The sequence below is a fragment of the Ovis aries genome, chromosome 2 (assembly GCF_016772045.2).
Source record: "Ovis aries strain OAR_USU_Benz2616 breed Rambouillet chromosome 2, ARS-UI_Ramb_v3.0, whole genome shotgun sequence".
In the NCBI taxonomy this organism is placed as follows: Eukaryota; Metazoa; Chordata; class Mammalia; order Artiodactyla; family Bovidae; genus Ovis; species Ovis aries.
Genome location: NC_056055.1, coordinates 82777507 through 82800840, shown reverse-complemented (window position 1 = coordinate 82800840; position 23334 = coordinate 82777507). Strand labels below are relative to the sequence as shown.

General features: G+C 35.7%; 1 protein-coding gene across 1 annotated transcript in view; it reads left to right on the top strand.

Moving 5' to 3' along the window:
* NFIB (nuclear factor I B) overlaps nucleotides 1–23334 on the top strand; it is a gene marked incomplete at its 3' end in the record, with an annotated part of 222746 nt that overhangs the window by 168271 nt on the left and 31141 nt on the right. Inside the window, 2 exon segments of the mRNA NM_001267879.1 lie at nucleotides 16106–16174; nucleotides 21976–22096. Of these exon segments, the coding sequence (NP_001254808.1) occupies nucleotides 16106–16174; nucleotides 21976–22096 (190 nt within the window).

Sequence of the window (23334 nt, the reverse complement as noted above, 5' to 3'; positions counted from 1 at the left end):
GCCTTTTCTAAACCCAGCTTGGACATCTGTCAGTTCTCAGTTCATGTAATGCTGAAGCCTAGCATGCAGGATTTTGACCATAACCTTACCAGCATGGGAAATGAGTGCAGTTGTCTGGGTGGTTTGAACATTCTCCAGTACTGCCCTTCTTGGAAATTGAGATGAAGATTGACCTTTACCAGTCCTGTGGCCACTGCTGAGTTTTCCAAATTTGCTGACATATTAGCAGATAGCATTCTGCTATTTTATATTTAATATGCCCCTAGTTGACATCTGGAAATAACCCATTGCTTTACCTAGTGTTGACTGGTGAATAGTGGATTATCCATGAATTTCTGAGAGAGCATGTAGAAAGAGAAGCAGAGAGACGAGGAAAGACTATTGATGGGGTTACTCTTAGAACAGATGAGGAAGGCAAAATATTTTTTAAGTTCTGAATCTTAATGTGTTATTTTAGAAAATATTGACACTCTGTCCTTTTAACTAGAGCACCTAGATTTTTAAACTAATTTTCTTACTCTCTGTAACTGGTATTTTTGCCTTAGGTCTTAGTCCCTGTGATACATTCTGTAATGAGCCCTGGTGTTCTCCAGAATGTGAGCATCTAATTATTTCTTTCTCCTCCCCTGTCTGTGTTAAAGGTTCCCACTCTAGGCTAAACCTAATCTTTCCACGGCATCTGATGCAGCCCATAATGGTGTGTCCTCTGCTCGCCTTTCCATTGCCCACGTGGAGCTTGCACCCAGCCTTTGCGTTCACCATGTGCCTCTGCTTTGTCTTTGTTGTGTTTTTCTGCCTGTACTCCCTTGATGCTTCACCAGTGAAACTTCTCCAGACACTCTCTGCAGTACAGTTTACAATAACGACACCTTCATCACATTGTACTTGTCTTTTTCACTTAGTAGATTCTGAACACCTTCAAGTGAAGACTATTTGTATTTGTCAACCCAGTATCTAAGGCAGTGCCTGGCCAGAGACAGTGTTCAGCAGTGTTCAAGATTTAGGCAATAGAGGCTTAGACCAACAATAGGTTAAGTACATTTTAACCTGTTCTTGAGGTTGCATTCTCCAAAATCTGACCTAAGTCAGCAGAAGCAGAGTGTTTCATAGAGACAGTCATGGTGAGCTTCTTCTGCCCTGAAGATAATCTACGTGCTAGACATGACAGACTGACTGAGAGATGTTCTGAACTTCTAACTTGTGTAGCATGTCCAATGGTAAATTTGGTAGGGATGCATCAGACAGAGAATTGTAGTGCTCTAATATCATTACTGATTCAGGATACCAGTCTCAGATGCATCCAGTTTTTCTCTTCTCCCAAACTAATGAACTGTAGAGAAGGTCTATTTGCTATTTCATGCTTTTGTTTGGTATAAATATCAAAATATTCCTAGAGTTTATATGATCATGAATGTGTAAGCAGGTAAGGTAGCTTTCTAGAAGTTGTGAAAATTGCAGGACTAATGAGAGTCATTATCTTCAAAAATTTTCCTGACTACATTGACTATTCTTTATTCATTTGTGATTCTTTTGGAAATATTACTTTCTAAAAATTTCAACCCCATTGTTTATAGATTAAAGAGGTACTTTATTTATGTTTTATTAAGGTATAATTGACAGATAATATATTGCATATCTACCTATTATATAAATATATATCTATGTATATAAAAATGAAGAGAATACTTATCAAATATACAAAGCCACATATTTATGTGTGTGTTTCTGCTCTATTTCATTGATCTATCTTTTGCTAATACCAAATGTTTTCTTGATTTCTATAAATTTATAAGATTTTAAAATTATCTTTATGTTCTCTAGAGAAGGCAGTGGCACCCCACCCCAGTACTCTTGTCTGGAAAATCCCATGGATAGAGGAGCCTGGTAGGCTGCAGTCCATGGGGTTGCTAAGAGTCAGACACGACTGAGCGATTTCCCTTTCACTTTTCACTTTCATGCATTGGAGAAGGAAATGGCAACCCACTCCAGTGTTCTTGCCTGGAGAATCCCAGGGACGGGGGAGCCTGGTGGGCTGCTGTCTATGGGGTCGCTTTAGGTAAAGGTTCATTAGATGAAGGACCAGCAGTCACTAGAAATTGATTAGATTTGGAAATTCTACTGTTACTCATACTACTACTGCCATTACAAATAATTGTGTATTAAACCCTAAACACTTCATATATACGTTATTATTTAATAGTTGCTTCAAATCTGTGAGTTCAGCATTACTATCATTATTCCCATTTCACAAATGAGAATTGGAGGTGGGGAGTGGGGAGTAGAGAATTTAAGTATTTATTCAGTCATTAATAAAACAGAAAAAGCCTGAAAATTGAACTGAAATAGAGTTTAAAGTGCCAGAGCCTGGCATATAACAAAAAATGGTAGCCACTGTTGTATTATCATCATTATTATCATTATTATTATTCCTTATTTATATTAAATAATCAAATTTATCCAGCTAGTAAATGATAACAAATGATAACATGGGAATACCAGACCACCTAACCTGACTCTTGAGAAATCTGTATGCAGGTCAGGAAGCAACAGTTAGAACTGGACATGGAACCACAGACTGGTTCCAAATAGGAAAAGGAGTATGTCAAGGCTGTATATTGTCACCCTGCTTATTTAACTTATATGCAGAGTACATCATGAGAACTGCTGGACTGGAAGAAACACAGGCTGGAATCAAGATTGCCAGGAGAAATATCAATAACCTCAGATATGCAGATGACACCACCCTTATGGCAGAAAGTGAAGAGGAACTAAAAAGCCTCTTGATGAAAGTGAAAGAGGAGAGCGAAAAAGTTGGCTTAAAGCTCAACATTCAGAAAACGAAGATCATGGCATCTGGTCCCATCACTTCATGGGAAATAGATGGGGAAACAGTGGAAACAGTGTCAAACTTTATTTTGGGGGGTGCCAAAATTACTGCAGATGGTGACTGCAGCCATGAAATTAAAAGACACTTACTCCTTGGGAGAAAAGTTATGACCAACCTAGATAGCATATTCAAAAGCAGAGACATTACTTTGCTGACTAAGGTCCATCTAGTCAAGGCTATGGTTTTTCCTGTGGTCATGTATGGATGTGAGAGTTGGACTGTGAAGAAGGCTGAGTGCCGAAGAATTGATGCTTTTGAACTGTGGTGTTGGAGAAGACTCTTGAGAGTCCTTTGGACTGCAAGGAGATCCAACCAGTTCATTCTGAAGGAGATCAACCCTGGGATTTCTTTGGAAGGAATGATGCTAAAGCTGAAACTCCAGTACTTTGGCCACCTCATGCGAAGAGTTGACTCATTGGAAAAGCCTCTAATGCTGGGAGGGTTTGGGGGCAGGAGGAGAAGGGACGACCAAGGATGAGATGGCTGGATGGCATCACGGACTCAATGGACGTGAATCTGAGTGAACTTCGGGAGATGGTGATGGACAGGGAGGCCTGGTGTGCTGCGATTCATGGGGTCGCAAAGAGTCGGACACGACTGAGCGACTGAATTGAACTGAAATGATAACAAAGGAATCCACATCCAGTTATGTTAATTCTACAGCCCTCCATCTCAGTCTAAAAACTGTATGCATTTTTTGAAGCACAACCCTAAATTTGAGTACCCGGTAAATAAAAAGTAAACAACCAACTATGTCCTTGGAGAAAATACTAAAGAACAAGGGAAAGGATTTATCATTAAGATCCAGAAGAACATGTCTTTAAAAATGAAGAACTAAAAGCAAATTTCAGAGAAACATTTTATTTTCTTAGAAAAGGGGCTTACGTAAAATGAACAGATGAGAGAAGAGCTTCAATGAATAGAACATCATATGAGTTCATTCACCATTGCAATGAAAAGAATAAAATACTTAGGAATATATCTACCTAAAGAAACTAAAGACCTATATATAGAAAACTATAAAACACTGATGAAAGTAATCAAAGAGGACACTAATAGATGGAGACATATACCATGTTCATGGATTGGAAGAATCAATATAGTGAAAATGAGTATAATACCCAAAGCAAACTATAGATTCAATGCAATCCCTATCAAGTTACCAACGGTATTTTTCACAGTGCTAGAACAAATAATTTCACAATTTGTATGGAAATATAAAAAACCTCGAATAGCCAAAGCAATCTTGAGAAAGAAGAATGGAACTGGAGGAATCAACCTGCCTGACTTCCAGCTCTACTACAAAGCCACAATCATCAAGACAGTATGGTACCGGCACAAAGACAGAAATATAGATCAATGGAACAAAATAGAAAGCCCAGAGATAAGCGCACTCACCTATGGACACCTTATCTTTGACAGAGGAGGAAAGAATATACAATGGATTAAGGACAAATCTCTTTAACAAGTGGTGCTGGGAAAACTGGTCAACCACTTGTAAAAGAATGAAACTGGAACACTTTCTAACACCATACACAAAAATATACTCAAAATGAATTGAAGATATAAACATAAGACCAGAAACTATAAAACTCCTAGAGGAGAACAGAGGCAAAACCCTCTCCGACATAAATCACAGCAGGATCCTCTATGACCCACCTCCCAGAATATTGGAAATAAAAGCAAAAATAAACAAATGGGACCTAATTAAAATTAAATGCTTCTGCACAACAAAGGAAACTAGAAGAAAACTGAAAAGACAGCCTTCAGAATGGGAGAAAATAATAGCAAATGAAGCAACTGACAAACAACTAATCTCAAAAACATACAGACAACTCCTGCAGCTCAATTCCAGAAAAATAAACGACCCAATCAAAAAATGGGCCAAAGCACTAAATAGACATTTCTCCAAAGAAGACATACGGATGGCTAACAAACACATGAAAAGATGCTCAACATCACTCATTATCAGAGAAATGCAAATCAAAACCACAATGAGGTACCATTTCACGCCAGTCAGAATGGCTGCGATCCAAAATTCTACAAGCAATAAATGCTGGAGAGGGTGTGGAGAAAAGGGAACCCTCTTGCAGTGTTGGTGGGAATGTAAACTAGTACAGTCACTATAGAGAACAGTGTGGAGATTCCTTAAAAAACTAGAAATTGAACTGCCTTATGACCCAGCAATCCCACTGCTGGTCATACACACCGAGGAAACCAGAATTGAAAGAGACACGTGTACCCCAATGTTCATCACAGCACTGTTTATATTAGCCAGGACATGGAGGCAACCTCGATGTCCATCAGGAGATGAATGGATAAGAAAGCAGTGGTACATATACACAATGGAGTATTAACTCAGCCATTAAAAATAATACATTTGAATCTGTTCTAATGAGGTGGATGAAACTGGAGCCGATTATACAGAGTAAAGTAAGCCAGAAAGGAAAACACCAATACAGTATACTAACGCATATATATGGTAGAAAGATGGTAACGATACCCTGTATGTGAGACAGCAAAAGAGACACTGATGTATAGAACAGGCTTTTGGACTTTGTGGGAGAGGGAAAGGGTGGGATGATTTGGGAGAATGGCATTGAAACATGTATAATATTATATAAGAAATGAATCGCCAGTCCAGGTTCGATGCAGGATACAGGATTCTTGGGGCTGGTGCACTGGGGTGACTCAGAGGTGTGCTATGGGGAGGGAGGTGGGAGAGGGGTTCAGGATGGGGAACACGTGTACACCCGTGGCGGATTCATCTTGATATATGGCAAAACCAATACAATATTGTAAAGTAATTAGCCTCCAATTAAAATAAATAAATTTAAATTTAAAAAAAATTAGCAGGAAAACTAAAACTGGTTTCATACAGTTAAAATATGGATTGGAAAAATAAAAAAGATAGCTGATGTTGTGTAAATAATCACTGATACAGAGGACAAACTTGAGATATTTGTTCCAAAAGCAAAGGAAAAGAGCAGAGAGGTTAAAATTGGGAAAAAGGTTTATGATGGAAGAATAGAAAATCAAACATTAATTTAGGTTTTCATGTTAGGAAATCAGAAATTTTAGGAAAGAAATAGAATCAAGGACAAATGAAGAGAACTTTTATGAGCTAAAAATGATCTAAATATGCCGATTAAAAAGGCTGATATTCCTAGCCAATAGTAATAATATCGAAATATTATGCTGTTGCAGTTTTTGTATTTCATAAGTAGAAAGGAGAATCTTGTAGAGATTAGAGAAAAACAGTTACCTGAGTTTCTTTTAATGTTCGAGGTGTTTTATTTCTAGTCAAAGAGGATATAAATATAGTCTTTATTATTTGTTGTGTCAAAAATAGTCCCTTATTTTCTTTGTAAAAATTTTGCTTGAAAACTTCTTGCAATTGACAAAGTGATGCACCAAAAAAAAAAAAAAAAATAGAGAAAATCCTTAGATATATACTGATAGTTATATATATCCTGTAACTACTGTAACTAAAGAATTGCAGGTGGATTTTCTACCATCTGAACCACGAGGGAAGCCCAATAGACTAATAATAAAAATAATAAATAGAAATTTATGTCTAAGTAATGGACAGAGGAGCCTGGCAGGCTACAGTCTATAGGGTTGCAAAGAGTTGGACACGACTGAAGCAACTTAGCATGCAAGCCAAGTATTGAAAATAAGATTATAGACATAATTTCCTATGTAAAATGCAGTTCCTGAATATCAATATCAATAACAATAACAATTATCTGGGTCTCAATTTGCAGATCACTTTTTTTAATTGTTGTAAAATACATATAACTAAAAATTACCATTTTAGATGTAAAGTTCAGTAGTGTAACGTTTATTCATTTTGTTGGACAGCTGGTCTCTAGAACTTCATCTTGCAAACTGAAGCTCTGTACCCATTAAATAACAACTCTCTCTTCTCTCTTCCTCCATTCTTCTTTGTTTCTAGGAGTTTTTCTGCTCTAGATACCTCACCTAAGTGAAATCATACAATATTTGCCTTTTTGTTACTGGTTTATTGCAGACTACATTTTTAAGGACTGAAAAGAGGAAGAGATTTAAAGAGATTGGATAACTAAGAATGGCAGACTGATTTTGTCCTTTCAGGATAATTTAGTTTGGCTTTTGCTGAAGAGTCTCTATTGTTTGCTTTTATCTCTTTTTCTGCTTAGATTTGTTATCAGGGAAGCCTTCTCTTCGTGGAGTCAAGTACATTCTCAGCCACAATTGACATAATCATGTGTTGTTCTTTGTTGTCATTTGCTTGTTTTTTAATTTTTTTCTCTATTATATGGATAAATTTCCTGACAGTGAACTACCCTCATTTCTGAAATAAACTCTAATGATAATATAGCATATCATTCTTTTGATAACAGTATTATATTCAATTTAAATATATGAATTGAATGCATTCAGTTTTATCTAGGATTCTCAAAGTTGCATTTAACTGCAACTTATGTTTGCATAAATGCATTACATGCGTTTATGTTTGCATGACTTTGGGTTGGTTGTTTGCTTGCTTTGTTTTGATAAGGGACATTGCACGTTTAGTTATTTAAACTTTGCTGTCCTAATGAAGAGTTATGAGAGAGCCTTCTTCATAAGGTAGCTTGTCATCATTCTCTACAGCCTGGGAACATGTAAATAGCATTGAGATTTGAAGGCAAAGTAAAGGATAGCTCAAATCTAGCTGTGCACCCGTCTGTACCTGATGCCATTTTTAAAGGTGGTTTTAAAAATACTTATTTATGTTGTCCTAGGATTTTCAAATTTTAAAGTACACCTGAGCTCATTAAGCTGCCGATTCTAAGCATCTCAGTGGAACCTGAGCTTCTGCATTTCTAATAAGCTCTCAGGTTATGCCAAAGCATTTGGTTCTGGAATCACATTTTGAATAAAAAAAGACTAGCATGGTGGTCCCCAAATTTTGTTGCACATTGAAATCACCTAGGGAACTTTTAGAACATTTGCATGTCTGGGACACATCCATACCAGTTAAATCAGAATAGCTGGGAGTGGAAACCAAGCATAAAGTGTTTTTCAAGAACCCCATGGGCTTCAAATGATCAGCGAATTTTGGGAACTACTGTGCAATTTGTTTTGTTCAGGTTCCACTTTGCTGAATTTTGGTTACTTGCCCATTTAAGTTTCAAAGTCAGTAAGTTTCATGTTTTAATCTCTCATAATTCTTTTAATGTATTTGGTTTCTATGGTTATGTCTCCCTTCTATTCTTGTACTTGAAGCTTGTAAATAATTTTTTTGTTTTGTTTGACTTTTGGAGAATCATATTTCCTTTTTTGCTTTAAATATTCCTCTTTTTTCCATATTATTAATTTCAGCTTTTGTCTTTAATTCCCTTTTTAATTTTTCTTGGATTGTTCTGTTGTTTTTCTATGGCGAATAATTTTCCTTTTTTTTGGTCTTTTTTTCGTCATTGGTTCCTAGATAGTTGACAGTTTTTCTTTTGACTTTCTGTTTGATTCATTACTAATTTTCTTAATTTTCATGTGGTTAGAAGATATGGTCACTTTTTTTTCGCTTTTAGTTTTATTTGCCAAAGATGAGACAGAGTGGCCTGATGGCCAGAAACAGTTCTCTGCTTTTAAGAATTTGTTAACGTTTTCTTTTTGGTAAAGGACATGATCAATTTTTATAAAATGTCTGTGGATATACCAACAAAGTATAAGTTGTATTTGAATGATAGAAAGTGAGTCTTTATCTAGCAGTCATGTTCACATCTAAGAGAAATGTATTCTGAATTCTCACTATAATTATACTTTTATCAAGTTTCTTGTATTTTATTGGCTTTCATTTTATGCATTTTCCAGAATATTTTTGGTGAATGTGAGATATGTGATTTATCGTCTTCATTGATTATGTACTTCATTAATAATGTTCTTTATCCTGTTTATTGTAATTCACCTTAAATTGCATCTTAACCGTTGCTAATAGACACTGATTTTTTTTTTTAATTTGCCGAAATTCTTTGCTTACTATTTTATTTTCAACGTTTTGTTCTTATTCTCATTTTGTTTTAAGTATGTTCCTTAAAAATAGCTAGATTTTGTATGCTTTCATTAATCTAATGCTCTCTATTGGATAATTCAGTTCAATCTTGTTGTAATGATTGATATACTTGATTTTATTCTTCCTATTTTACTTTATACTAATCATTTATTTTCACATCTTATATCCTTATTTTGGCTGTCTTGATTAGCTCCTATTACATTTTGTTTCCTCACTGTAAAATTCTACCTTCCCTTTCTTACTCTTAGAATTAAACACCTCTTTTGTTATTATTTGAAGATAATAATACAGCCTGATTTACAGTAATACATATTGACTTAGTGGTACTATGATTATCATCTGTATTTTAAAGAAGAGAAATAGGGGGCATAGAACAATTGCTTAGCTTTCCTTAAGTTTACATAGTAAGTGACAGAGTTAATTTATTAGTATACTTTAATGTGGTTTAATATAATTATATTAATTATAGTATATTATAACAATATATAATATTTATTTCACTATAACGTCCATACAGTAAAAATAAACATAGTCCACTTAGTAAACCATAAAGTATATGTGCTAAGAAATTTTAAAACCTGCAAAAATTGATTTTCTTCAGTAATTTGTAATAATACTATTTCAAGGCCAGACAATAGGAATAAATTTCTTGAAAGACTAATAGTTGTCTAAGAATCTTTGCTGAAACAGATTCTGGGAAGATGATTTTACTAGTGAGTTTTTCTAGACTTTCAACTTTTTGTATTTTATTTTCATAAAGGATAGTGACTCATCCAGTCCATTTTATGAAGCACACATATAACCCTGATGTAAAAACTTAGAAAATAAAATACAAAAATTCCTACAAAAGTATCCCACCTACATATAGGGAATTTGGAAGAAACTGTCAATAAACCAGTTCAACAGTAAATTAAAGAGGTATGTACCATGAACCAACAAAGATAATATAAGAAGTCTGTAATATGTAACAACAAAAAATGCTGTAAGGGATAAAAAGGATAATCTCTACAAGACCAAAAAGGCATTTAATAATAATAACTATTCTGATCAGAAAACTTTAAAAAACTCTGAGAAAACTAGAAACAAGTGAATATGTCAAATACTGAGAAAGAAATCAATCATCAATGAATAGCCAAATTATTACTAAAAGTATTCTCATTAATATTATGAGTAAATATTCCTGCTATCACTCTTATTATTTACATGTATTTGAATGTTCTCTTCAAAGAAATGAGAATGTCTCTGAAAAAATCCTACCTTATTATAATTAGTGAAAATTATAGCATTAATGTAATGATATCTTTTCTCTATCAACTATCCACAATTAAAAACAAATCCCATTAATATGTCTAATATGTAATTCTGGCAATGGGGAAGTGACATGAAACACTCACGATCTGCCCGAGGGAATATAAATTGGCAAAAACCTTTATGGAAAGTAGCTTGACAGTTTTTACCAAGAGCTTTAAAAGAGTTTATGTCCTTTGACCCAGTAATTCCACTTCTGGGAACTCCAGCCTAAGAAAATCACAAGAATTGCTGACAAAGATTTGTGTACAAGGATGTTAATGGCAGTGCTGTTTATAATATTTTTTAAAATGGGAAATAACCTAAAATGCCAAACATTAGGAGAGTGGTCAAATAAAGTATGATACAGCCATGCAGTATAATATGATACAGGCATTAAAATCATGCTATTTAATTTAAAGGAAAGATATAATGTTAATTAGAAAAAGTCAGGATATGCATTTATTTAAATTTGATATCAATTTTATAAAAATACATGTTTATATGTTATGTAGGAAAATTTTAATGGACTGTAAGGAAAAACTAAACAAACATAAAAACATATATTAATGTAGTACTATCAGAGTGTGTTAAAGTCAGAAAAGTTCTCTCTGCCAGATCATGTAAATAACCATCAGGGATTTACATTTCATATTGAAGCACAAACTTCATTCTAAACTAATACTAAAATATTGTCCTTAGCTGTAGGCTGAGGTTCAGTCTCTGTGCAGAGAATCATTGCCTTTGCAATAATTAGTGTATCTATTTTATAATCATAGTTTCCATCCTTAACCATGGACAGTTCAGACCGGTTAGGAAACTGAAGAGAGCCCTGTCTTAGAAAATCACCAGTTTGTTAGGTTTTGTAGCTGAAGTTTTATGAAGATCAGCAAAGAGTTAGTATGAAATAATCTAGTGTTCTTGCCCTTTGCATCCATTAGCAAAAGGATTTAGGCATCTTTACACTCGGTTGAAGGAAGTGAATACTTGGAATCCCACAGCTGGAGCATGCCTGTGTGATATCCAGTGTCCTCTTCTTTTTCCAAATGCACAACGCAAGGAAACAGGAAAACCACCATGTAAGAAAGAGAGGACTCTAAGTGTTTCAGTGGGCTTTTGAGACACTCTTATCCAATTTCCGATCCATAATGAGAATTCGTAAATGCAGTAGCGGGGGGAGGGGTCTTGATATCCACTGGGAAACCCCCTATGTTTGCAGATACAAGTTTTCTCATCTGTAAAATGGTAACAACTTGAGGCTAACTACGAACTTGGCACGAACTCACGCTTTCTAAGATTTTCGTAGCTTGGCGTGTCTTGGTTATTATTACCTTTGCAAGGTTTCACATTCCTTTCTAGGACTTTTCTTATTGGGTGACAAACCTGTTTACTGAGCCAAAAAACAGTTCCTGGACTATGCAGAATAAGTCTAATCCACCATCTACATTAACAGTCCTTCAAATACTCGAAGACAGCTTTCATGAATTTAATAACTGCTTTCTGTGGTTTTTTTTTTTTTTTAATTTCAAGAATAGAACACAGTAGACCATAAAAATGAGCCATTATCAGTCTTCCTTTGGATTTTCTGTGTGAATGTTGTTTAACATTTAAATGGTGCTGATTATAATTTGAGATATTAGCAGTTAGATATGCCATTGTGTCACTCTGTTATTGTTTGTAAAGGAGGTTAAACACTATATTAACTTCTGAGCAGTGATTTATTGTTGCTTTTGTTAGAGAAAAATAAAAAGTGTAAAATAATATAATTTGATATTGCCTTTGAGAATTTTCAGTTTGCAAAGGTCTTTATTTCCTACTCAATTTTATTTTTTAAAAAGCATACATGTAGTGTAAATACAGCATCACATAAATGCTAAGTTGTTCTTTGCTTCCTGGCATAAGCTGTTGTGTAATATTGCTCTGTAACCATTAAGCAGCTGCTCTGTCTCAGAGATGCTCATATTTCCTTTGGTAGATAAAGGGAGTTTGCTAAATGAATGTCTCCAAATTGCTTTAAGATCTTTGGCCTTTGTGTCAGCTATTCTAGATTCGCAGTGGTCTATATAACACATGCAAACCATGTTTTTAGAAGGCCCCAACAGCCTGGAGGTTACAGATGGGGTTGTGTTAACAGCAAGAACCTGCGTTGTGCTGAGTCTTACCTTCTATACTGTATAGCAGGGCTCATGACTCGCTGCGTGATCCTCTCCAGTTATTTTCCCAGAGTCCTTAAGTACTATCTCTTGTATGCTTGTGAGCAAGCACAATTAGCTGTCCAAGTACCGTATCACCCCCTGATTCTTTTCTTTAGGCTGCCTCATCTTGGGTAATGCCTGTCCACTGTAAAGGCTGTGTTGCATGCAGAGATGCATGAAGGGGGCAGCTGTCTGCTTCGGGTGTCTCTCCCAGGCTTCCAGTTGGCTGATTCCCACCAACCCCCGTCCCTGCCCCACATAAGGTCATGGTGTCATTGTTATCTTGCTATGCCCCATGCAGGAGTGGAGCCCAGTGGGACCTATGATGTTGCAATTTTGCTTGTGGGTGCCAAAGCAGTTTGGACCTACTTCTAATGCCTTTCACAGTTTTAGTAAAATAGCTCTTTCAGTTTTCCTTGTAGATCCAAATTCCTTGGAACTCGGGGAATTGGGGATAGGGAGTGGAGAAGCATCCTGCAACATTCTGAATTGCCTTTCCTTTTCCATGTGATAGCCATTGTGTCTGTCTGTGTGTGACTGTCTTACTTTCTTCTTCCTGGTAGGATTACCTTGAGGTGACTATTTGCTACCTTAGGATTTGGTTCCTCATGGACCACTCATCACTCCATCTTGAGCGTGAAGCAAATAGAGTCCTGACTACTCTGGAGTAATAAGGAAATGAACTTCAGATAATATCCATATAGTGAAATGTTAGCCTGTATTGTTCAGTCACTAAGTCATATCTGCCTCTTTGTGACCCCATAGATTGCAGTACCCCGGGCTTCCCTGTCCTTCCCTATCTCCCAGAGTTTGCTCACATTCACGTCCCTTGAGTCAGTGATGCCATCCAACCATCTCGTAATCTGTCACGCCTTTCTTCTCCTGCCCTCCATCTTTCCCAGCATCAGGGTACACGTGGTATAATTTGTATAAATAAATTGAAATATTTACCATTTATTCACTCATTTGTCAATTTATAAATATTTGTGAACTGTTTGAACACTGCTAGTGCCTTGGTAGTTATTTTATACTAAATGCCTAGAGCTGTACATTAGTTACACAACAAAGTTAGAGATATAATCTGACTGTAATCATTACACTTTCCCTTTCTGCCCAATAACTTAAATAAACTCCTAAGCAAACAAATTCCAGGGAATAACAAGAATCAGTAAAAGTATCCTTCAGTCTTGAGCTATCTTTATCTTCATTGTTATAAAATTATTAAGGTATGCATTTGTGACCATGTTTCAAAAAGTTGAATTTTACAGTTTTTTTCTGCAAGTGTTTGCTGGTTAGTGTATATGTGGGCTCTGAGTTACTTGTTAGGGGAGAAACAGAGATGAACAAAACCCAGTTACTGCCCCAAAGAAGAAAAAACACAAGACTTGAAAACAGTTATCTTAGAAAACTTGAATGTACAAAGTGATGTAAAGTAAGTACAAACCCGGTGCTATGTGAATATAGAAAAAGAGATCAATTTTAGCTGGCGTAGGGGTTGGGAGAGGAGGGTGGAGAAGCAGTTTATGGAGCAGGTGGTGGCTGAGCTGGACACGGAAGGCTGAGAGTTGAGTGTGGATAGAGGGCCTTCTGATCAGAGGCAGCTATGTGAGAACGGCATGAGCGTGGGCCTTTACAGAGCGAATAACCTTGTCTGGTTGGTTAAGCACTCGAGCTGTCATCATGATAAGTAAAGTCTCTATATTTAATGTACTTGTCATATGTGAAATGTTGACTATACATAAAGTACAGTGTAAGCTATTATACTTTAGAACAACAAAAACAATAATGATAACCAATCAGGAAATTAAAACTGTCTTGTCTCCAGCTACAGAGCGGGAGTTGATGTCCTTTTCTGTCTCAGTGGCTTTTAGCGCTTGGTACAGTGGTATCTATCTGAAAGTTTCTCAGTAATCACTGAAATGAATTCAGCCTGACAGAAAATTAATTGCTCAAGAAGTAGGCGTTTCTTAAAATAGAGCTGCATTAAGTGGGGACATTTAGTTCTTATCCTCTTAAAAATGTATATCTTTTCTAAAGTAATGATTTAATATGAGACCTGAGTTTTATCACCAGCTGAGATCTCATAATTTCTTCTCATTCTTTCATTCTTTTTTCTAAAGAAGGTGAATGGATGGATATAAAACAGTGTTCAGACAGCCTTCAGACATATACAGCTCCTCTGTTTATTCCCAACAGTGAAGTATATGTACTAATTAAATGATTTTCTGTCTTTTCATGCTATGTATGGTTAAAAAGTAGGGAGGTGACTCTCATTCTGGTTAAGTTTCTAAATGGTTATTTATAGTTATCTTGAGACTGGAATTCAGTGTGTATATTTCAGTGTGTGCGTGATTGTTACCTCCATGAGCCAGTCCTAATTTATTGGTAATGTTTAATTGTGCCTACTCTGCATTTATAGTTTTATCTCACTTATTCATAACTCTGTAAAGTAGCTAATTTTATTGATATTATCTTTAATATATGAATGAAAACTCTGAGGCACAAAGAGTCTAATGTTCCAGGACAATTATTATTATTAATTCCTATAAGTTCACTATTAATTACTATGATTAATTATTCCAGGATGCCATGGTGGCAAAGTGTAGTCAGGAGTCAAAGCCCAGCTCTTTGACGTGAGTGTACCATGTTGCTAAACCACTTGTGCCTGTCTTTCCTACACTAAATCCAATCTCTCAGTCAGCCCCAAAGTGCTCTGCAGCATTGGATCAAATTGCCATTTCTTGGAATTTAGAGTTTTTCCCTGGAAGCATTCGAATACTGAGGATTTTCACACTTATTCTCTCCCTGGGGCAGCGGAGAGTATCCACATTCCATCTACCTGAGGTGTTCTTCCCCTAAACTTTCTTCTCGATGGCTAGAACCTGGCGACAGGACAGTCGGTGAGAGTCCCATCTCCAGTCCTGGGCAGAGCTAGGCCAGCCAGAAAGCCTGTTTGACTTAACTCTGGCTCCTGACCGGTGGAGGTCCCTGAAGGGTCAGGAGGCATTCCTGGAGGTCTGGCCTCACCACTGTTTGCCAGAAAAAGGATCCTGTTTTTGAAATGGAGTACCAGGGAGTGGCAGCAGGGTGAGAAAGCAGTGAAATTGTGTGAGGTATATTAAAGGTGCACGGAAATAGGCCCGTGTGAAGTATTTGCTCTGTGTGCCGGTTCTGCTTTTGTGTGATTCAGGAAGGGAACAAAGGTGGGAGGGCTGGTAACAGCAACTCACTTTTCTTTACTCAGGGAAGGATTTGTTAAAGAACAGTGGTTTCCAGAGATCTTTGAAGTAATTCCAACAAGGTGCTAATTGTGGTTGTGGTTTTCCTTTTTCTTTCTTTCTTTTTTTTTTTTTTTTCAAATGGTTGGACTTTAGTCTACCAGGTGCTACTGACCAAGGGCCCCTAAACCTTCATTCCCTATGCATGAGCCAGGCAAATAAAACCAGACCAATTGCCATGTACACTTGGAAAGTTACAATTTTTTTCTGAGAGATTATTTAGCTTCTAAACTGTAAACTTCTGTTTTAAAAGACCCAGTTTGCATTTCACCAGCATTTTGTTTTTAACGTGTCTTTGTTGTACGCATACTTGGTTTTTAGTCGAACCTTCGGTTTGAAACACTTGAGTGAATTCTAGTGTTAAATCATTTATTTGCTTCCTGCTTATGTTGATCGCTTTCCTCTTGATGTCTATTTTCAGGATACCTTGAGGATAGTTTTGTAAAATCTGGAGTCTTCAATGTATCAGAACTTGTGAGGGTATCCAGAAGTAAGTAAACTCTTATTATTTAATTATACAGTATGACTTAAAATGTTTTATATTTTGAAAGTGAAATACAGTATGAAGGGAACTATGTATTAGGAGAATTTGAACTTCTAAAATCTCTAACTTTTTGATTTCACAAGTGAATTTGTCTGGCTTTCTGAAATATTTGCATTTAAATCAGTACTTTTTGTAGTACAAAAATAATTTGGAGTTTGTTCTGCTTGCTGTGTTGTTGGTGTTCATTTAATTCACTGTTCACTCTGTGACCATAGATGGTCATTTATATCAAAGGAAGTGTGATTAATTAAATGTACTCGGTGTTGTTATGATAACCCACATAAGTTTCCTGTAGATAAGTGCTTTTTCATTTTGCTAACATTTTGGTGGGGGCTTGGAGATGTACAGGATATACACGCTAACAGGCAGAGTGTAGAGGGATGCAGAAATTAACTTTGCAGATTGTGGTTGGATATAGATAGAAAGCATTGTTATCCAAAACAATGCCAAATTGTTTTCACTGGCCACCTCACCTGAGACACCATTCTTGGCAGCTGGGAGGAGAATTTTCTCGAGTAAGTTTACCTGGTCAGCTAACTAAGCAAGGAGGAAGTTTTCTTGATCACCTCTTTTAGTTATTATGATGGTGTCTGCAGATATAGGTAAGAGGCAGTTCTGATCTCATTGATTATGCTGAAGGGAGTGACTCATTTCTACTTGCTCTCTTCTTTGATTTAGCTTATGTATGTACCTTTGATAGCTGTATTTTCACCTGGCATTTTGATAGGGAGTGTCACAGTTTGAAATGGTTTATTCAGATGATGTAGGGCCACTCTGGTCCCTGTTTAAGCTGTGTTTTTCACTTGGGTCAAATTCAGAGGTCATGAACAAGAATTATGATGATCCAAAAAGAAAAAAAAAAAAAGAGTTGCTGAGGCTAAGTATAGGTAGTACTTCAGCATGGCATTCAGTGAAGTAGTCTCCAATGCCATAGGTGACTTTGTCTTTGGAACTGTAGTTTCTCAAATTCAGATTTCTGAAGTGACTAGTGCACCTAGCCTGTGTTTCAGAGAGTTCTGTAAATAAACATTTAAGACTTTAGTAGCATCCTTTCTGACATAATTCTGCAGTGGATAAATATTATGCCCCAAATACTTCTGGCTTTGTCTGTTGACTAAGGAGTAGTATAAGTGACCAGAACTTCATATCCTGTATCCCTGTGTCTATTGCATTCATGTTTGCTAGGCAAGAGGATTTTGGTGGTCTATTTCACTGACCAAGGCCATGAGACTTCTGTGTTTTTCCTGATCAATATGTGTTGTGCTAAGACTGCAGTATTTGAACTTTTTATGTTTATTTTTAATTTGTAAAGGAACGTGCCTGAGTGACTTACTACCACTTAATAGCATTGTGTAAGAAAGGGAGTATTTGAAGGTGTGTGTGTGTGTGTGTGTGTGTGTGTGTGTGTGTGTGTGTGTTGCTCTTTAGCAGAGAGGCTATGCTGCTACAGTTATGAGACTTTATGAAATTATTTGTTTAAATTTGTAATTTTCTCAGTTTTATGTTTCTATCCTTCTTATAAGGATAATAGTGTTATCTGTCAGAAAATATTATTAGTTCCTCATTAGAGGTAACATTATGTTAGATGCTATGGGAGAGCCATATAAAAACTTATAAAAACCCATATTGATACTGTGAGAAATCTGAATTTGAAACTTAAAAAATGTATTTCTGTAACAGTTCAGAAGTGAGGTAAATTTAACATACATCATTCATTCTTTCTTAAATCACACTCTCCTCTCTTAGAGATTTTTAAGTTATCTGTTATAACAAGCATTACTGATTTGTAATTAGTATGTTAATTATCTATATTCATTCATTAGCTAATTAATTCAGCAAACATTTTCTATCCCATATGTAAATAGGTGTCTCTGAAATGCTTGAGAAGTTATTCTCCTAAGTGTTTAATATATCTACATTATAACCTTATTTATACAATTGAACTTCATTGTTTATGAAATAGGGTTTGCTAAGTAAACATCAACTTCAGCACAACCCTTTTGCTGTACATCACAAATTCTGACTTGAGGGTTTACGATATGTTAATGGTTTCTGTCCTGTGGGGTTTTACTCTGGTATGACCCTCTAATGTGCATGTTGACTTTAGCTAATGAAGCTGTTCAATTTTAGGATAGTGATCTTTCTGGTGAACGATATTATCTCCATCTTAAAAGTTGATTTAGGATCAGCTTTTGGAGTGAGGAGAACAATAAGAGAGATTAAGGGTTGCCCTCTAACCCTTAGAATCTGAGGTTTTTCTGAGCTTGGTTTCTAAGAGGGTATTGGCAGCCTCTTAAACATGATTTGCAGCCTTAAGGCCCCTTGCTGCTCTCTGGGAGAGGTGCTAACAATGATCTTTGCATCTGATAGAAGTTTTTCCTGAGGCTTTTAAATAGGCCTATCTGCCGGGACTTGCTGTTCTTACAGACTTTGTCATTAGATAATTTTTGTGCATGTGCTGTTTTAGAATTTGGCCATGTTCATTATTAATCTACTTTAATTTCTGTAATCTCCCATTTAGTGTCAAAATCTACACTACATTTTATATTGCTTGTGTGTAAATCTGTATACAAAATGCTTTTGTTTTTTCTTAAGCCATGACTAAAGCTTTACTCTCCGTCTTGTCCTCACACCCCTGCCCCAGTTTTAATGAGACTTAGTTGACATGTAGCACTATATAATTTTAAGGTATATAGCATAATGACTTGACTGACATACACTGTGAAATACCATAGTAAGTTTAGTTAATGTCTATCATCTCATGCAGTCATGCAGCTGTCAGAGAGAGAAAGAGAAAATGGTATTTCCTTGTGATGAGAACTCTTAGGATCTACTCTCTCAACATCTTTATATATATATATATATATATATATATATATATATATATATGCTACATTAGCTATAGTCATTGTTTTGTACATTACATCCCCAGCATCTATTTATTTTATAACTAGAAGTTTGTACATTTTGCTGACTTCCTCCAATTCTCCCTCCCCACTAATACCCACTTCTAGTAAACTTTTCTATGAGCTTGTTTTTTGTTTGTTTAGATTCCACATATAAGTGAGATCATACAATACTTGTAAATAAATTATTTGTGTTGCTTCCTTGATATTTTGAAATAATCCTTCTGGTACAAAATTTAGAAAAAAAAATAATATTTCCAAAGATCTGTAATTGTCATTTTCCTATAAATTATACCTAGTATGCTTATGGTCAAGCAATCTGTGTTGACTGTCATGCCATATGTTTATTAAATAGGAACTACAAATCTTTGTCTAAATATTGCATGAGCTTAATAAATTGCAGCTAATTGATATAAGATATAACATGTAAGTTTCCTGTTGGTAACTCAGTTCTTTGAATTGTATCCATTATTACCGTCGAAAGCCAAACAGATTGTTTTACTTTCACTGAGCCCCTCAAATGCCTCCTTCCAGCACTACTCTGCCTTCCAATGTCACGTAGAACATGGTTCTAATAATAAACTTTAAAGCATGTGGTTATTGTGGGATTTCTTACCTTGCATTTTTTTCAACCTCTGGTGTACCTCAAGCCACAACAAGCAACTACATTTTAACTGTCCAAAGAACTGAAGCCATTAGGCATAGTTATACATTGAAAACTAGCATGTTTATATAAAATGAAGCTAAATCATATTATGTAATATGAACAACCTAACAGCAGGCAGAAACTGCAGATCTTTACAGCTGAGACTAATCTTGTATGTATTAATTTATTTTGACTTAATTTTTAATAGAGCTATATCCAATTGTATATTCCTTGATTATTTCTCTGCCATAAAGCGTGTACCTTCTAATCACATTTTCTAAAAAGATGCTTTGTTAGTCTTGGCCTGCCTGATATTGAAATACAGTTCAACTGATAGTGAACACATTTCAGATGTCTATTAAAAATTCTACGTAAGAAAAATTCCTTGAAAATCAGTGGTCCCTTTGGAATTTTATACTCAACATGAGGTTAATTTGGAGAAAGGGGAAGATAAAGTGGACTCTCTGTTGTAGTGTGAATCTCAGAGGCTCTAGAGTTTTGTTGCCATGGGCTAGAATAGACTTTCCCTCATTGATGATCTTGAAGGCCTGGTGAAAACAGGTGAAGAAGTAGAATTTATTCTTAATCATTGTCCTTTGACTCCAACCTGGCTGATCTCCACCTTGCATGTCATCTCTGCCCATGACCTTGCTCTTGTAGCAACTGCTATTTAGAGTAACTTCCCTTTAGTACCCACCTCATCCTCTAGAGCCCTGGGCCAGCTGTGGCTTTCTGCAGATTTCTTGGACCATTCAAGCTTATATTGGATGCTTCTTCCCTTGAAATCCTATAGCATTTATTGATCATGTCATTCTTTTGGAAGTTTCACTATAATCTGCATTATGCTTGTATTTCCGTGCTTTTCATGACTGTTTTGTTTACCCAACTTGTTGCCCAATGTGTCTTATTACAGACAGGAACTATGTTATATCTCAGACAGTTTTGTGTCCCTTTCGGCACCTGTCAGTAATGGATACAATAACTTGTTGAATGCACAGACCTTCAGTGGATAGATTCATTTGTACCTATTTACTGCTATTCATAGGTTTTTGGACCATTACATCTTTGCTAACCACTGTAGGTTGCCAGGGAAGAGTTTTGGGGGAGAAAGCAAGGAAAGGGAACTCACACTTGTTGAATATCTGTTATCCACTAGGCATCATGATAGACTTTTATCACTCCTTACCTCATTTCATCCTCAAAATAGTCATATTTGATAGCTTATTATAATTCTCATTTTACAGTTTAGGAAACTGAGGTTTATAGCACGTAAATGGCAGAGGGAGTTAAAATATTAAGTCTGTCTATTTCCCAGTACTCTCATTCTAATACAATGTGCTGCCTGAAAGATTTATTCAGGAGGTTTAGAAACCAATTTTAAAAATTTAAAAAGCTGTAATCCATGGTATGACAACCAATACTTACATAAAAAATCTCAGTTCACAATATATCAGCAAACTAAAAAGACTTCTTGATTTATACCTTAAAGTATAAAACTCCTAGAGTATATTTTAAATGACTTATGAAGTTGGGCATATAAACTTTTTTAAAAACAAGACATAGAGTAAAACTGTACTTCCCATTCATATATGAAACCAAATATGTATTTTGAAAAAAGAAATCTTGACTTTTATTTCATATTTGTTGATTTTACTTATATACTTGCCTAATACAATAATTATTTTTATATCAAATAATTATAAATATGATATCTAATGTACTTTAATATTAATGTTAATATTATTATAAAATAATATTTTTATGGAAATATTTTAATTTGATTTGTTTAACAATAATTTGATTTTTAAGAGCTGAGTTAGTACAGAGGGGCTTGCTTTGTCCTGAGCAATAATCAGCATGTGTGTTCCCGGTGGTGCATCCATAGACTAGTGGGATGGCAGATGTAGTGACGGCTAACAGTAAGGACTGAATAAAGAAGCTTGGGCAGTGCGAGTAGAGGAAGGGATAACCAGTGGTGACTATTTTAGTGCCTTGAGTTTCCACACTTGAACATTGGCATAGTGAGGATGCTTGCAGGTCTTAACCAGTGGATGGTTGATACTAGAGTCTTAAGGGAAAGAGAATTCCTCTCATCCTCGCCCAGAGGCATGGAAAATATGAGATTATTATACCTGAATAGAGATGACAGTACGAAATGCCATTCCCAATGCTCTTTTTGTTGTCTTATTCCTCAGCGCCCATAACCCAGGGAACTGGAGTCAACTTTCCAATTGGAGAAATCCCAAGCCAACCATACTATCATGACATGAACTCGGGGGTCAATCTTCAGAGGTCTTTGTCTTCTCCACCAAGCAGGTAACTGAGAGAGGAACTGCTTTTCTTCTCAGTCTGATATGCAAATAAGTAGGTAGGGATACATGCACATAGATACGTTGGCCAGTAAACACAGGGAAATAAAACAAACAGTTCAAGATTTTTTGCTGATTTTTCACAGAGTTTTAATCTTTCTTGGTTAAATGTATTTTGAAATTTGAAAGTTAAGTGTAATTGTTGTTCAGAGCATTTTAAACAATCATTTCGGGGGTGGGGGGACAAGGGAACTATGAAAATGTATTAATATGATTTTTATCTTCTATGAAGTATTGTAATTTCACAAGTCATATAATTATTTTGGGGTGACCTTAAAAATGATGTTGCCCTGGTTTAGGATTGATCCACCCAACTTTTATCCTAATAGCATGTCCAAACTGGGGATAATGAAGTGAAAAATAAAATGTATCATTTATTTAACTTTAAAAGGCCTTATTCTAGGCCACAGGTTTGCCAAGTTCTTCAATTAGTTGATGCTCTTTGAATAATTTAGTTAACTTTTAGTTACCAGTGAAAGTATTACCTGCTCTGAGATTTGGCTGAGCCAGTTGGGAAAGAGCTACAGTGAGGTGACTTTGTCTTTTAGTTAGTTCTCTGCTGACATTCTCATTTTTCTCTCTTAACCTTCTAATTGTAACCTTCAGGAGTTTAAAAGGAAATCTTCTATTTAAATGAGGGAAAATTAGCTTGGAAAGTTATTGTGCATTAGAATGTCATGATATGTTCCTTTATTGTAGAATGATAGAAAAGGACTGAGTGAAAGAGAAGGCAAGATAAACAGATATTGTAGCTTTATTGGGGTTTTTGGAGGTCGAATCTTCAATACAGAAAGACCAATCTCATCTTCAGAGCACTGAAAATACCCATGATCAGATAAAAGATCCTACATGAATTCCAGAGCAAAACATGTATTTTATAATATCAACTTTAAAAAATAAAAAAATCTGGGTAACCATTTTCCTATGCTAGTCTCAGTAACAAAAATTAATTGCATTTGGATTAATTATGGGGTGGTGCACATTTGTACATTTATTAGCTAATTTAATTGTGTGTCATTTATGGTCAAACTGTGTTTTCCTATAGGAAAATTTCATAGCAAGTATTAGGTTTATTATTAGAATTGTCTGTGATATGGTAATTTGTTTAAAATGCTTTGATTTTTCTAAATTTAAAATGTGAATAGTAATATTTTTATTTTATATGATGGATCGGTATCTTGTCCA